Below are 16,817 nucleotides of genomic sequence, written 5' to 3'. Positions count from 1 at the left end.
TCTCTCTCTCTCTCTCTCTCTCTCTCTCTCTCTCTCTCTCTCTCTCTCTCTCTCTCTCTCTCTCTCTCTCTCTCTCTCTCTCTCTCTCTCTCTCTCTCTCTCTCTCTCTCTCTCTCTCTCTCTCTCTCTCTCTCTCTCTCTCTCTCACACACAGACACACACACAAAATAGAAAAGCACCTGACTTCCCGTACTAATTTCCAAACCAATCATTCTGGCCTCACAACAATCCATAAGAACAGTCATCTCCATTATTGATCAGACAGTGATCATCATCGTTATCACTCCTCATCCCCACTGGACATTGTCATCAATAGTGCCAGTTAGTTTTCTACAGCATCACTGATATCCTCCCAGTCCCACTCAGTGGCTGCATGGGGCTTCGTTGTATACTCGCTAACAAGCTAACAAACCTGTGCAGATCAAATAGAGGACAGGGAGGGGGAACTTGTTTGTTAAAACATGTGGCGGAAAAATATGAAAGGAGAAGTGTGCGTTGTGTGAGTCCACGCCAGAGCCCCCTCAGGGAAAAATTCTGGAAAAATTTGATATTTTACACCTGCATCTCAGGAGGTGAGGAGTAAGAGGGGGGGGGGGGGGGGATAATAATTAGAAGGGTGTGTGTAGGATTGGAGATTGCTTATTGTTGCAGGGCTGTTTGGGGTTTGCCTTTGGTTCTTCCTCTTGCATTCCATGTGAAGTCTGAGGTGTGGATAATGTATTTGATGCAAGTTTATTATGTTTGCACAACCTGGTTCTAAATACAGAAGAAACGTTACAAAATTAAATGTGCAAATACAACTCGACTCATAAATAGCCTGTGAGGTCAGTTGAATGAATAATGGTGTTGGCTCTAATTCTTCATTAGAGACCCTCAACTGGAGAGCAGGCAAAGACATCTATTGTTGGGACATTCTTTCAAATTAAACTAGGAGGGCAGAAGACACTGTAAAAGAGTTCCAAACTAAATGGAATGAAATGACTCATTAAGCGTTGGTGTGGTCATAGCACTATGGTTGAGTCTGGACTATATCAAACATTTGAGGCAGTATTTTGAATACCATCTAGATGACCTGCTCACAGTCATCTCAATTTGGTCTGATGCTAAAAATACATTATAATGCACATTTAATGTGTGCCCAAGAGAGCGGGACAAGAGGTTAGTGAGGAGTGGCAGGTAGCCTAGCAGGTTGACTAGCAGTTAAGAGTGTTGTGCCAGTAACCGAAAGGTTGCTGGTTTGAATCCCTAAGATGACTAGGTGAAAAATAGGTGAATAATCTGTTGATGTGCCCTTGAGCAAGGCACTTAACCCTAATTGCTCCTGTAAGTTGCTCTGGATAAGAATATCTACTAAATGACTAAAATGTAAAAATGGGTGTGATGTGGATATCTTCTTCTCTCTGCAGCGGACACTGCAAGATGCCTTTAAGGGCTGAGGCTGGCATTCTAAAACAGGGGGCCTCATTCTGAAGAATCAGGATGGCTCAAAACGCAACACAACTTCTGCAGCATATGGACAGCTACCAAAACTTGATCCATGTTCATAGTCTATGTACATAGTCCTCATAGGTTATGGCTCCACTAGCACATACACCTGCAATAACATCTGCTAAACACGTGTACAGTATGTGACCAATAAAATTTGATTTGATTTGAGTCTACCCTAACTGCTAATCTAAGATTACCTTACATGACACCAAACCTATAAAGATGAAATGAGAAACTGACCTCGTATCAGAACTGAGAGACAACTCTCTGCACCCTTTATAGGATCACCACCAGGGGTTAATATGACACATATGCATGCCATCACCACCTCCCAAGTGTTTATTTAACAAAGACAAAACCCTATCATTCGTCTGGATTGCAACGCAATAAGGATATGGTAGCCTCTACACCACAGATCACAAAAGGGCAAAGGAGGACCCATATACACAGTGAGAGATGACATCACTGGCAGCGACAGACAAGAGTTGCAGAAAACATATGGCCTGGAAACCGCCTGTTTGATCATCTTGTGGTGAGCTGCTCCCTCTGTACATACACATCAACATCTACAGAGTGGGATATTCAATTACCTAACAATTTACACAGCTCCTTCGAGATTATGATACAGTACTCCTCCTCATACAAATCACACACATCCTGACCCGGGGCCAACTTTTTTAGAGCTGTCACTAAAAAAGAAAACTTTTAGTGCCTGAAGTCAATAGAGGGAACGGCATTATAGAATACTTAGAAAAGAGAGCATACATTAATTTGTGAAGCATATAAAGCATATGTTATTCTTTAATATATGCATATATTTATGCACTCCTAAACTACAATACATTGGATAAGTGAAGGACTCAATGAACAGGATGAGTTTTAAGGATTGCCTTAGCATCTTTAAATACTGATTATGTGTGTTTACATGTCTAGAATATGTTGGGCAGAAATTCTGTCTAGCTTTTCATTAAAAAGAGGTGACTTGCTAAGTAGCTGAAAAACAAATAAACATAACCCCATGTGAGGCCTGTCCTGAATATTGTTTTTATATTAAGTTACTGTTGAGCTACTTGGACTAGTGCCATTTCAGTTTGCAAGTAAACACATAATTATTCATACAAATCATTTTCCATATTCATGTGCAAATAGAATTGTAGGAATCTACATGTCAGTGGTTCCTCAATAGGCAATGCACACAAAATGGCCAACTCAACTGATCCTATGCCAAGAGATCAAGCTGAAGGTCAAGAACCTGACAGCTAAGTTATAACTCATTAAATAACACTTTCCATGACTAATTTAGAACCTAATAGCAGTCCACTTCTAACCACTATCCCGCAACTGGATTACTTTGGGAAAATACACAAAACAAATAAAGGACCAGAATAGATGTCCTTTGTGCTTTCATTTAATCAGGAGTCAGATAGTTTTTCTTGACAGTCTTAGAGACATGATTCACTCTACTATTTTACTGTGTAAAGAATATCAAACTTTGTTTTGGTGTAGGCCTACTTATAGCTCAGCAATATTATCTGTTCTCAAGAAACTCATGTTAAATGTTTCAAGTCATAGAGGAAATGAACCTCTACTGAACTAAACTCTCCATTACAATATCATAACATGCAATCACAAGCAGCAGCACAAGGACCAGTGCTGTGGACTTGGTGGGCCTAGTGGTTATTAGAATGGTATTGTGCTCTCCTTACTGCCTTGAATTCAGTGAATAGCTTTTACAGCTATGCGTAAATACGCAGCCGTCGGTAAGAAGTTATATCGGTAGGTAATATTTAACACTAGAGGAAAGCAGTCTCGCCAATTATCTTCCACAACTAACATTGATTTCAGCAATAAATTCCAACTCTTAGGGTAACGTCCCCTATAAACTGTAGCCAAAATGCACTTATAAACCAAAAAAGTAAATGCGCCCGTTGACTATTCACATTAGGTGAATTCGGCTTTTATGTTACTGCTTATTCAATTTCTTGACGCGTTTGGATTGTGCAACGCTGCCTTGACTTTGTGTGTAATATAGATACATCAAAGTAGATGCTTGATTGGTGGAGAGCCGTGCTCTGCTTGTCAATAGGGGGGCGACAGCATTACCACGAGCTGCAATGACTGGAAGCAGCTCAACTGCCCCGGGAATGTAGCTGAGTGGAGGATAAAGGAAGATAAATTATCCGCGTTATCCTTGTTCAAATATAACCCACTTCCATATATGATTTAACATAAAATCCTATACAGTATCAATATGAGATTGGGTGGTGCAAAGTTGACTGCAATGTACGGTATTACTCCTTAACCCACTCACAAGATAACTTTGGGGTAATCATTAATAGTTTTTGATGTACTAGAGTGATGTTTTTCCTGTTTAAACAAAACATTAAGATGTTTACAAGCTTTCAGATGCATAAAATAGCAAATTATTGATTTACACAGCACGTACCATTGTGAAGCAGGGAAATGTGCCAACAGTCAAATAACCATTTTCAACTTTTGAAAAGTTCAGCTTACAAAAAAAGTGTGGGAGAAAGAAAACTAGTCGTTTCTTCTGATACCGGAAGCAAAATAACCCTAAGATGGGACGGCCTGTGGCCCGATGAACATTTTTTTAAATTGTAGTTTTACTGTTCTCCTCCAACAGAGAAAGTGAAGGGAGGCGGCTTATCCAAGTCAACCACTTCCCGGCTTCATTCGGGGTGTTTATGTCCGCTATTCACGCGTGGGACTTCCATGAAAACACGGACGGCGGTTGTCGGAGCTGTGAGGACTTGCTCTGGTCGCCTGTCAGTGCGCCATCCCTTCCGTCCGCTCTGTTCACCGAATACCCAGTTAGGCAAATCCGTGCACGATGCTAGCGTATCGTCAGCTCCCAAGTAACAGAGCAGAGGTCTCTCTTGCAAGGGACCGGCAGTAAGTAGACTCTACTTACGCGCTCACAAATCAGCTGTTGCTTCTGTGTGCCTCAAAGGAACTCTGTGTTATCCTCATCCTCTGGTCCTCCTAATAAAAAACAATACAAAAATGGAATTCCCTTTGGTTCTTCTTCACCTGTTCTTCAATGCCCATATTTACTCGAGATAAAAAGGAGACTACAACTAGTACCAGATCTGGCACCATGGATGTGGCAAGTTTTGGAGAGTGGTGATACTTGATCATACCACTATGCCAGGCGACTTCACGAGAACGCGCATATGTATACGCTAATACCGGTACATATGACGAGTGAATGAAATAGTTGGAGTTAACGGCTGTTAAAGTGTAATAAACCCAGAAAAGGTGATGTGGCGGTCCAGAGCGCGCAGAGGCGCAGCAGTGGATCGCGGCCGGAGGAGCGGAGGGCTGGTGAATTATTAATAAACGGAGCGGTTCACAGTCTGTCGTGCTCAGTGAGTAACCAGGACGGCAGCTGGGGGGTTAGAGGAACTAAATACGGACTCAGAGTAAACTGTGGACGGCAGGGGATTACCACTACCGGCTACAGTGTAAAGGCAGAGCGGGGAAGCAGGGAGGGAGGGAGAGCAGAGGGGGAGGTGGTATGATAAAATCCAAATCATTTAAACATTGGTCAATGATATAAGCTATAAGTTACAAACCTCTCTTATCGGTATTAGGTCTAGATAACATTTAATCATTATCCAAAACAAATATGTAATCAGTGCACACTACAAGCAGGGATATGTTTCTTAGATTTTGACATGTTTATTTAGGCTAGTCATGCCAGATATTTTACAACGATGAGAATTTGACAGTAAAGGCCTAGCAGTTATAAGGCCACAGTAAGCTATATGAAAATATTTTGTAGTCTAGATTAATATAAAGGGACATTTTTCAACATAATAATATACCTCATGTATGGCCGTCACGGTCCTGTTTGTGCGTTTTAGTAAGAACAGAGCAGGTTTGGAATAACTTCCTCTGACTTGCAGTGAAGGACGAGATTAAACGGGGATTTACCACCAGTTTTGTAGGCTACAGAATGATTTCCACTACATTTTCTACAGAATTCATCCACATTCAGCCAACTAAACAAACTATTATTTCTTAACGTATCCTCAGCCTAGAGCAAGAACGGGACAGGTGCACGGGTTGATGAGGCTAATCATTTTTGCACCCTGTTCAAATCACTGTGGTGTTATTCATATCAAACAATACTGGGAAATTAAATTAATTTGACATTTAATAGGACTTGACTTTATTAGAATATTCCTTTATTCCAACACATTTCTGCGTTGACCTTTAAGGTAAGAATATGCAAGTGTTGTGATGCCACAAAGCATGAGCGTGCCCAAGGGATTCCAATATGCTAACTGGTTGTTTATCTCCTCTTCCGCAATATAAGTTTATGACCTTATATTTAGAAATACCCCTGAGAAACACAAGCTGTTGTTTAGTGTTAGAGCTTATTATGGCTCCTGTAGGTTTATAACTTCAGGAGAATCTAATAGCTGGAGAAGAGCAGATGTTGTTGATGTTGTTGATGATGATGATGATGATGATGATGATGATAAAGATACAGCAATAACAGAAATAAGAAAGAAAACAATAATACCAATATTATTACAATTGCTGTAATATTATTTTTAGGCTGTTATTAGACACTGATTAATATAAATATATACATTCAATTATTGTTATTATCACCATTAATCACTTGTATTCTTACTAATCATCCTTGGAAGTACTCATTTATTGCCTCCCCAGTCAAAATTCCTGCATTGTAATTTCATAGACTCAATGATGCTCTGCTATATAATGTCAGAAGCCTGCAGAAGCCTTTGAATACAGTAACTTTTAAAGAAAAAAAAAGATTTAATTCTAACGAGACTGAACATGGAAAGATCAGAATGACACTTGTTTAATTTCTACGAGAAAATACATTTACCATAATACAATTCTGCTTTAGACGAAAATGGATTACATTAATAAATGCAGCGTATCCCCAATGACACAGTTTGGCTATTTTAAAAGTGTATTCATGGATTTAAAAAGTGGTTGATTTGCATGACATTTTAGATACTTCAACAGACAGTTTCCAAGTCCAATAATAGGCTGCATCCAATTTCAAATTAATCTAAAATCCTCCAGAATTCAGGTGAGACCCGCAGGTTAGCTTTAGTAATATTAATTTCGGGATGTGTGTTGCCCTTGTCATTTTAATGTCATTTAAGAATTAAGGAAAAAACACAAAAATACAAATTTGGTTTATTCTTTGAATGTTTTATGTCATAGGTCTACATCTACATATTAGTGTGGTTTGCAACAGAATAAGTGTTAAAACATGTCTGTCACATTTAACTAAGCTGTATTGATATTAGGCCTAAATACTTTTTCCTATTATCTGCTTTAAAATTATTATTTTTAGAAACTTTTTTTATAAAAAGAAAAACGTTTCTTTAAATTGATGGGTGCTATAATTTGTTTCAAAACTTGTGCCAAGTATCAGTTTAGACAGTTAACTTTCAGACTAATAATTATTTTGTTCTAGGCCTAAAGAATATGAAAAGTTGTACAAGGCAGAAGATATGATACAAGTAGACCTATATCTATACAATCAAATGTGTAAAGAAAAACATGTAATATTGATTAGGCCTGTTTGTGACATAATGGCCATTCTCAGCCTTTTGTCATTGTGCAAACATCACACAAGACGTCAAGGCTATGATCACCATCCTAACCTTGGTATTCGCTTGGACAAGAAGGTTCCACACAGTTCAGAAAATAACAAGGGAGTACTTCATCCGGAAGTGTAGGATATAACAGCAAATTACAATTCTCTATTATTTGACCAATTGTATATCTTTTATTTTAGCACTTTATTCGTTTATGATATAGCCTATAGGCCTAAGCAACTTAGTAAAGCTAAGCACTGTATCAGCTGCATATCATATCCTGATTTCTCACATCTTCCTCATCTATAGTTGTCTGTGTCACCCTACACATGTAGGCTCTAAATGCCTCTGCAATCTGAATTCGTGATAAGCCTACTTATCTAAACGATTATATATAGGGAACAATGTAATATCACAAAATTATGCATTTCTGTTGAAGACAAACCATTGTTGATATGATTTCTCATATAGCTTAATGTCAATCTTCACTTCCCTGCATGTGAAATGTAATGTAAATATAATGTAAATGTAAAAACAGCATTTTTGCACACTGATATAGAATAATACAAATAAGCTGTCTATATTATAAACAACAGATTGACTGTGTTCACTATATGATAGACTCATGCACCGGCCGGCACACTAATGAGTGCATAACAAAAACTCATCCAAAAGTTTTCGGTTAATAGAATAATTAAGTCAAAATAAAGAAATAAGATAAATAGATAGGTAGCCTTCTATTTCTGGCGAAATAAATAGACCTACATCAACTCAAATGAACTTGAACAAGTCTTTAACCAATCCGGCAAAAACCTTGAAGTAGGGCCCAGGCCTAGTGCATCTGCTTCATTTTATTACTCAACCTTTCATGTCGGAGTGATAAAGCCTGCTCTCCGCACTTTCACCTGCCCCGCGAACCCAAATGTCTGTGTTTAGAAAGGAAGAGTTGTGATTTAAGAGTTTTTAAGCATGTTCTAAAAGTAGTTTATAATTTCTAACAAAAATTACAAAAGATTTAGGCCCAACACAAAGAAGGTCACAGCGTGCATGATGAGTCGTAGTACTGTAGGCCTATAGTAAGCATATGCCAAAAACTAAAGAGCCACTGTTCTCGTTGCACAGCCACGGCCAAGAAATGAAAATGTGTTTCTGATGGAGCCCAAATGCGTCAAACTATTATTCACAATCCATTCCCGGGCTAAAGTAAAACGAAACAGTGTTTCTCTTGAGGTATCATGAGCTACAACTATAGGCTATCTGATTCTCGTTAAAATGAAAATGGATTTTCAGGCAGCGTTGTAAAGTGTAAGCCCTTATTTCCCAATTCCATTATGCAATTCCTTCTCGCGCTCTCCTGCACTATCCAGGGACTTTACTTGGATTCCCTTCCGTTTCTCTACAGTTTGCCCAGTTTTCTCGGCTTGAGCTTTACAAAAACTGTGAAACAAAAGTTCCACTAGGCAACGGCGTGTCTAGGAATGCTGACATTGGCATTGCGAACGGGCACTGGCTGAAAGAGCCGCAGACCGGCAGCCTAATTCACCGCCTCTGTTTCTCCCCCAAAGGTACTGTAGGCCCGTAACTTCCCATACGGAAGGACAAAAAAATCGCTGTTTACGCACAATCGCTTCACCTATTCGCACACAGTTCTTTAAAACAGCAATGCAACAGTTATCTCTCATGCATACCCTATCCACAGTCTGTCTGTCATAGCTCACGACAAAGCAAGCGTAGGCAACCGGACCTATAACCTGTGCGCAATACTGTTTGAACAGCCTGCTGTTAGCAGACCGTATGTCCTCATGTGGGTATAGTTCTTTCATGATCTAAATGTCAGAACATAAATTGGTTATAGCTTCAAAGACAGAGAATAAGTTGCATCTCTAACATCTAGGTAGGCCTACCATCAATCTCCTGAACAAAATTGCTTTTTCAAAGGATCTTTCATCTTAAAGGTGTACATTTCTGTGTCCCAGCAGATTGTACATTTCATCTAGAAAATGACTTTTAAATAAAAAAGGTGCTTTGAAAGTATCTCAGTTTTAAAGTATTGTTGTTTAATTAACACTGCACCCCTAATGAGTTTCTGTTGGTGTGGGACTATCAAGCCTCTGGAACCACAGAGGAGATAGAGGGAGTTAAAACATCTGTATACGGGAACACACACACACACACACACACACACACACACACACACACACACACACACACACACACACACACACACACACACACACACACACACACACACACACACACACACACACACACACACACACAATGCATTAGGCCTATTACCACAGCCCTGTATGTAACAAAGGCAGACAGCTAACCAGTCCAGGTATAGAGTCCACCTCCAGGCACCCAGCGGTGAGATAAATAGCATGTGACAGAGGGCTGTGATTGGCTGGCCCTGGGGCCAGGGTGGCTGCTGCAGGTTGCTAGAGTGGAGCTGTCCCTGGTCCCTGGCTATCCCACACTCCCCAGCCTTATCAGGCTCCTACACGGCACCGCTAGAGGAAGGCATGTCTCAGGAGGGCAGGGCTACCAGCACACCCCGCTTATCGTCCACCAGCAAGGAGGGTTTAGAGGTCCTTATTAACTCTGCCTGTGTGTGTGTGTGTGTGTGTGTGTGTGTGTGTGTGTGTGTGTGTGTGTGTGTGTGTGTGTGTGTGTGTGTGTGTGTGTGTGTGTGTGTGTGTGTGTGTGTGTGTGTTCATGTGTTTATAAGAAAGGTAAATGTTTGTATGAGTGTATGGCTTTTGGATGTGTGTGTATTGTTTGCACATGTGTGCATGAGTGAAGTGCTTGGGGAGATGCTGATAATCATGACAAGAACAAAGTAAATGATGATACACACTTCTCTCTGTGCCAGCTCCCAGTCTTTCAGTTAAAGCTCCAGCCACAGTTCTTCAAAGCCACTGAAAGGGAACACAAAGGCTTTTTCTTAAACAAGGTCAAGTGTTCTGTGTGTATAAGTTTAGATCCGCTAGGTTATCTCTCCACACAAAGCGGGAAACAATGCAGTGTTTTTACAGGCTGATGAACTGCAATCAAAACCAAAGCCACCAACATTTCGTTCCTGTGTGGAAAGACGTGAAATTATGTATTTTTTTTGTCATTTGAGTACATGTGTGGCTCCACATCTCAGAGCCCCATTGGAAATACACTTCTTCATCTCTGTGACTTACTCAGGTCTGGCTCCAGCCAGTACCATGGAGAGGGATGTCTGCAAGGGGGTTTAAAGGAAGGGGGTTCTGGGAGAGTAGGGTTGTCCTCCCCCAGGAGAGACCAGCACTGGTATAATCTGTTTTCCTGGCTCTCCATGAAAGAGAGGGAGACCCACTAGAAACTGGCCCTCTCAGATCGGCTACCCCCCACCCCTACTGTCTATATGCATCTGCTATCTCTCCATACCTCTCTCCAGCTCTCCTTTTCTCGCTATATTCTCCAAAGCTTATTTTTGTTCCCTCTCTCTATTCATCCACTTCATCTGCTATTCTGTCCATCCCTTGGTTTGCAATTTATTTATTGATTTAACTCTCAATTCTAGTCCACCCTCTGCTTGCACAAGCATCTATTTGCTTTTCCTAACGGATGTCGTTGTGTCAATGTTTCCTTATTCTTATCTAAACGTATCTCTTGGTATCTACGTTTGTATTAAACATTATTTCAAATATGGATTCATATTATTAATAAAAGATGAAGAAATCACTGTCATTATGTACATCCATTCACTTGACAACAGCAGCTGCCAATATTCTAGTCTTTTTAGATCAGGGTGGGATTTAGCTACTACATGAAAACAATGATGTAGCTACAATTCTATCCTAGAACTGTACAGTAAGGATGCCTTGGAAGCGCAATTCATATTTGACCACATTTGAACAAAAAAAGTAATATTTCATATTATTCGTAAAATCTCTAACTTCTTTCTTTCTCCATATTGTGATTTTAAAAAATGCATTAGCAGATGGATCAGCTATAATACTGCAAATAGATTGTGGCTACTACCAATGTAATTGTCTGCATCCTTCTCCATATTGTGATACCCATTCCCACCTCTCTTCTTGCCCCCATCCCTCGCTCCATCCCTCTGCTTCCTGTGTTCACTCTTTCACACTTCTGAGAGGAGAGCGTTGTTTTATGGAACCGGGCCATACAGTCTGGTCTGGTCCGGTACCCTCTCCCTCTCTATCTCAATCCCTCCTTCTTTCCTCCCTGCAGTTTCCCCCATCTTCTCCCCTCTTTCCCCCCCCCCATCGATGGGTAGAGCCTCCTTAGCAGTGGCAGGCTCTGTTTGGTAGAGTGGATCCAAGAGAATATGAATATTCATGACTCACCCCCCACCCCCCCACTGTCAGCGGCAACACTTGGTAGCAGCACATGGCGAGACAGCTGTTGCAGGCCAAGCCAGGCATCTGTGCAGTGGGAGAGGGAGACACAGAGAACGCCAGGCAGTGGCCGGGGCATCTGGGTAGAGAGAGCCAGACAGATAGACAGACAGAAGGAAAGGGGCAGTGGCAGGGTCATCTGGGTGAAAAGAAAGTGGAAGAGACAGACAGAGGGATAAGGGCACCGGAGGGGTAGTTGTCTGGAGAGGAAGAGGACAGACAGCTTGAGGAGCAGGGGAGAAAGTGAGACACACAGACAGACAGGTCGAGGAACAGGGGAGAAAGTGATACAGTCACAGACAGGTTGAGGAACAGGGGAGAAAGTGAGACAGTTAGACAGACAGGTTGAGTAACAGGGGAGAAAGTGAGAAAATCAGACAGACAGGTTGAGGAACAGCGGAGAAAGTGAGAAAATCAGACAGACAGGTTGAGGAACAGCGGAGAAAGTGAGACAGAAAGGTAGGGATAATGGCAGGAGGGTCTGCAGACAGACATTCAGTTTTGGTAGGAGAGGTCTCCTGGACAGGAGGGACATAGGATAAAGAGACATTGAAATGTGTTTAAGCACATTTGAGTGTGAGGTTTCAATGGAATGATACAGTAAGGAACAGTCTATTACAGACTTATATACATACGTATGAGCAGTCATAAAACACAACCAATGAAGACACAGAATCAGGCCCTAGCAATGACAGTAAGAGTGCTAGAACAATACTAGATGTGCTGACACGTACGTTCTGGTTAGCAGGGCCTGCTGATTCTCCACAGGGTGCGAGAACGTTCCTTTGCCAGCCATAATAACCTAGCCTTGCCCACCCCTGTGCCCCAGCACCCTGCAGTCGCCTCATCCCCTGCCACCCCCCTACGTGGGGCCCCAGTTCTGGCCGGCCTCCCTATCCTTCTCTCCTCCTCCCTCTCCCCCTCTCACCAAGGCAGCAGGCCCTGTGGTGCCCTACATAGCAGTGAGCGCAGCAGGCCCTGTGGTGCCCTACATAGCAGTGAGCGCAGCAGGCCCTGTGGTGCCCTACATAGCAGTGAGCGCAGCAGGCCCTGTGGTGCTGTCACGATCGTCTTGACTTGGAAGAGAGGACCAAAACGCAGCGTGTGAAAAATACATTCTCTTTTATTAGAGAGACGAACAACGAACGAAACAAAATAACAAACTGACGACCGTGAAGCTATATAAACAAATGGTGCTGACACTGACCACTACACAATGACATAGACAATTACCCACAAACGCATAATGCCTATGGCTGCCTTAAATATGGCTCCCAATCAGAGACAAATGAAAGACAGCTGTCTCTGATTGAGAACCACTCAGGCAACCATAGACATACCTAGACACATTCACTAAACACAACCCCATTCACTAAACCCAACACCCCCTTTACCATATAACCACCCAAGACGAGACAAAAACACAAACATTCCCCATGTCACACCCTGACCTAACTAAAATAATAAAGAAAACAGAGAATACTAAGGCCAGGGCGTGACAGGTGCCCTACATAGCAGTGAGCACAGCAGGCCTTGTGGTGCCCTACATAGCAGTGAGCGCAGCAGGCTGGCACTGCAGGGAAGCCTGGGGTTTTCTAACTGTGTCAGGCCTCAGGACACCTCTGCACTGTGTACCAACACACAAAGGACAATCAATGCAATGCAAACAAGAGTGGTACAGAATGCTATCAATACGTACTATTTAATATAAAGGGGTCTGATGAAAGGGGTCAAATGATTGGTTGGCTGGCACCTGGTCCTGAACCTGAAGGCGCAAAAATTGTTCTAGTTGTTTTGTATGTGTATAAAGCAGGATATATGATATATATGGGTGAAAAATGTAGGCTATGTGGATGCAAAAATATGACTTAAAATCATTATGTTATGCTTTTTGATAATTATACCTCCAATCAATCCTTATTAGAAACAGTCCTCTGTCCATTTTATTTAAAGACTTGTGGGCAAAACACTGAATATTTAGTACAAGCTGAAGTACAGTTTGAAACTACATCCATTGGCATTATCTTTAAATCTCAAATATGAGATCATTTATTATTCAGTGGGTGATATGATATGATAAATGTATGCAAGCCAAGAGTAACAAGTATTTTCAAAACATTTGAAGTCACAATATTCGGAGAGTAATAGGATAGCAACAGAGATAAGATTGTATTTAATAACAGTCAGAGTCTTTATTCCATGGCAATTTAAATATTTAATCTTGCACTGAATTATGTTAAATAATTGTGTGAGTGGCATTAAGTATCTACCAACTTTCACTTAAACAAAACTAACATTGAAAGTAGAGTTCAGGGCAGCAACTTCATTTTGTACACACACCATTGAGCTTTTCACCATTTAAAGTAGCCCAAAGAAAAAGCATTATTGAAAACACAAAATGATCACAATTGTCATCAGGATTTTGATGACTACACCATCATTCCAATATCAATTGATGCAGGTGACTCCAACTTCTCTACAGGAATACTTTCACCCAAGTCAACTAGACCCTCGCACAACATTATATCCTCTCACCAGAAATCACTTCATCAAACATTCAATCAATTGATTCCTGACCATCAACTTGCCATTTTAAAAGTAGATACCCAGAGGAACAAAACCTTTTCTATGCCCTATACCTGTGCAACAACCTCCACCCAAATGTCATTTTAATGAAACCCATTTTTTCAATTTAATGAAGAGATCAATGGAGAGAGAAGAAAGCGAGAGTGATGGAGAAAGCGATAGAGATAGACAGGGAGTATCCCTACCATCCACCATGACCTGGCAGAGAAGTCGTAGCACAGCTGCCACCTGAGCCCTGGGTCACACTGTCTGTCCGACGCCATTCCTGCGCTCACTCCGCCAGCCAAAATCCTCTTCCCGTGATGCCTAATAAATATATAAATAAGTCAATAAGGGAAAACACGGATGGAGCACCAATCAGGAGCTGTGTGTTACCAGGATGCACCCAGTGTGAGTGTGTGTGTGTGTCTGTGTGTGTGAGGGAGAGGACACGGACACAAAAACACCAAGAAGCCCTCTCCAAGCAGCTGTGCCCGGGCTTTGCCAGTCCTAGTACCCTGCCATATGTAGACTTAGAGAAGCACCATTTCTGAACCAATTCAAAGCAGTGTGTGTATGTGTGTGTGTGGGGGTTCAATGTACCAATGTGTACTTAAAGAATTTACAATGTTATGTTGGGCTGCCTATTGTTCTGGAAGTCCATGGTGGATACATGCTACAAGGTGCTGTGAGCCAAAGTCACATGTCAGAGCCCCGTCATTGAAGTGCCTCCATGTTACAGGCCTTGTACATTTATCTTCAGTCTCTGTGAATAAAAACTAGGAATTTCACAAAAAATGGTTAATACTGATAGTGAATTGAATAAAATGACCATTGACTTCAATAGCTGTGTCTCATGTGTCCTGTCCTCCTCAAATCCCCTTTGTCTTGTGGTTCATTCACCTTGCGACATGACGTCTTCTTGGTTCCCCTCCATAATGCCTGCATATTCTAACTGGATGGAAGTCTGTTGTTGATGAGCATAATGAAAACTAAAGAAAGCCATTTTCCTCAGTGGTATAAACATTTAGTCACTGCCCATGAGGAAAACATTACTGTGAATTCCATTTAGTCAAGCCTATTACGGAAAACAAAAAATAAATGTCTAAGAAAAAAATGTAACTTGCACTTTCATTGACTTTGTGCTTATTCCAAAGACACCAGTACTATTATCCATAACACTGTTTGCCACTGTAAGTCATTATTTCCATCTTACACAGATACCATATAGTCTGTGTCTGTCTGCCTCACTGTCTCTGTCCAGTATAGTCATAGCTGGATCATGATACAGATATTTGTGTTTATTCAGGGTCTCATTTGTAGTCATTGACAGACTGTGAAGGAGAGAGCCACCACAATGCCATGTATTCCCAGGTGATTTTGCGTAAGTGCTACTGTCATCTGTGAATGTTACATGCGTGTGAACGAGTACGCAAGCAAGCAGAAGATAGAGGGAAGAGGCTGTGTACGGAGAGAGAAAGAGTGACAAAGCCTGGATGGGGACCCGAGGTGTGGGATGAGTGGTAATTATAGGGCCTGTTGGGCGTGCTAGCTGTTACAGAGAAGCTGGGCTTGGCACGTCGCCCCAATTGAATTAAAAAGCGCTAGACGGGACCCTTTTGTGTGACCCCACACGCCCCCTCCCTTCCCCCAGCGCTGACTTCAATCTCGCCAGGCCTCAGCGGGGCCTACAAGCAGAGGGAGTGGGCGCAATGCCTAGATGACCCCGGGCAATATGGAAATGGCTCGAGAAACTCCTAACAATACCCCATCAACACACATACAGTACATACATCCCTCATCTCTTGACTTTATCAAAACCATTCCTGCTCCAAAAGTTGCTGCCAACATACAATCACCACTGCCTTCTTCTGGAACCTCGACTTACCTCTGCAGTTCCCGTGCTGCTATAACGTTATATAAGTGTTCCAGATACACTCACAGCTCAAGAGCTTTCAGATACTCATGGTGTATACTGTAGGTGGATTTGATCACCCAAAACAGTTTATTGGCTAAAACCTTACCACTAAAGTAATCTGTAGAATAAGAGTGGTACAGCCGTATCATCTGTACTGTACCTAATAGTGGATGACGCACTCTCTGGCCTTCCCTGCCTGGCCCTCTACCGTTTCTGATCAGTAATCACATGTTAGCAATTTTCCACTCAAGGCAAAATGTATGCCTCAGAGACAGGACACACTAAAATGTAAAGTTTACTCTCCCCCCTGCTCTCCCTCACACTCCCGGCATAATGTACCGACCCACTAGTTTCACTTATTACATTTCAAAGGTTTCTGGGCAACGTGGTTAAAGAAAAAAAAGTAACCATGGCATTTTCTTGGCACACCACTCCACCCGTCTTGCCCAGGACGAGGGGGTTACCATGGCATCAGTGGGCACATTATAAAGCAGACCATTGTTGGGGTTTGTGTGTGTGTTTGTTTATGTGTGTGTGCCACATCAGGTTGCATGCCAGCGTCCTCTGAGCACCCAGACTCATATGAAACCCAGATCAAGAATACGGGCAATGCCAGGTTGTGATACAACTACACCCACACCAAGCCTTTAGCCCTGTCCATTACTCCATCATCACATTCCTACAAGATTTCACATAGTCAACTGCAATGTATTTTCTTGAGGTGAAGCAACTTAAAACAATGTAAAATGTTTCTGTGCATTGTGTACTCATTGAGCATGCATTGTGTACTCATTGAGCATGCATTGTGTACTCATTAGCATGCATTGTGTACTCATTGAG

The 16,817-nt window shown here is 41.8% G+C and overlaps 1 protein-coding gene across 7 annotated transcripts in view; it reads right to left on the bottom strand.

Moving 5' to 3' along the window:
• The window catches only part of LOC129833381 (nuclear factor 1-like), a 71,755-nt gene that overhangs the window by 37,307 nt on the left and 17,631 nt on the right, over positions 1 to 16,817 (bottom strand). Inside the window, exon 1 of one of the 7 annotated variants that reach the window (XM_055897938.1) lies at positions 14,266 to 14,543. The exons of 1 other annotated variant lie outside the window; for it this stretch is intronic. In XM_055897938.1, coding sequence (XP_055753913.1) covers positions 14,266 to 14,343 — 78 coding nt within the window. In that variant the 5' untranslated portion in view covers positions 14,344 to 14,543. Of the gene's footprint in view, positions 1 to 3,934; positions 4,968 to 9,960; positions 9,977 to 14,265; positions 14,544 to 16,817 lie in introns of those variants that run through there. 5 more of the 7 variants (XM_055897942.1, XM_055897940.1, XM_055897944.1 and 2 more) reach the window with 5 other exon arrangements.

Source organism: Salvelinus fontinalis, chromosome 34 (genome assembly GCF_029448725.1).
Source record: "Salvelinus fontinalis isolate EN_2023a chromosome 34, ASM2944872v1, whole genome shotgun sequence".
Taxonomy (NCBI): domain Eukaryota; kingdom Metazoa; phylum Chordata; class Actinopteri; order Salmoniformes; family Salmonidae; genus Salvelinus; species Salvelinus fontinalis.
This window is presented reverse-complemented; position numbering and strand designations above follow the sequence as displayed.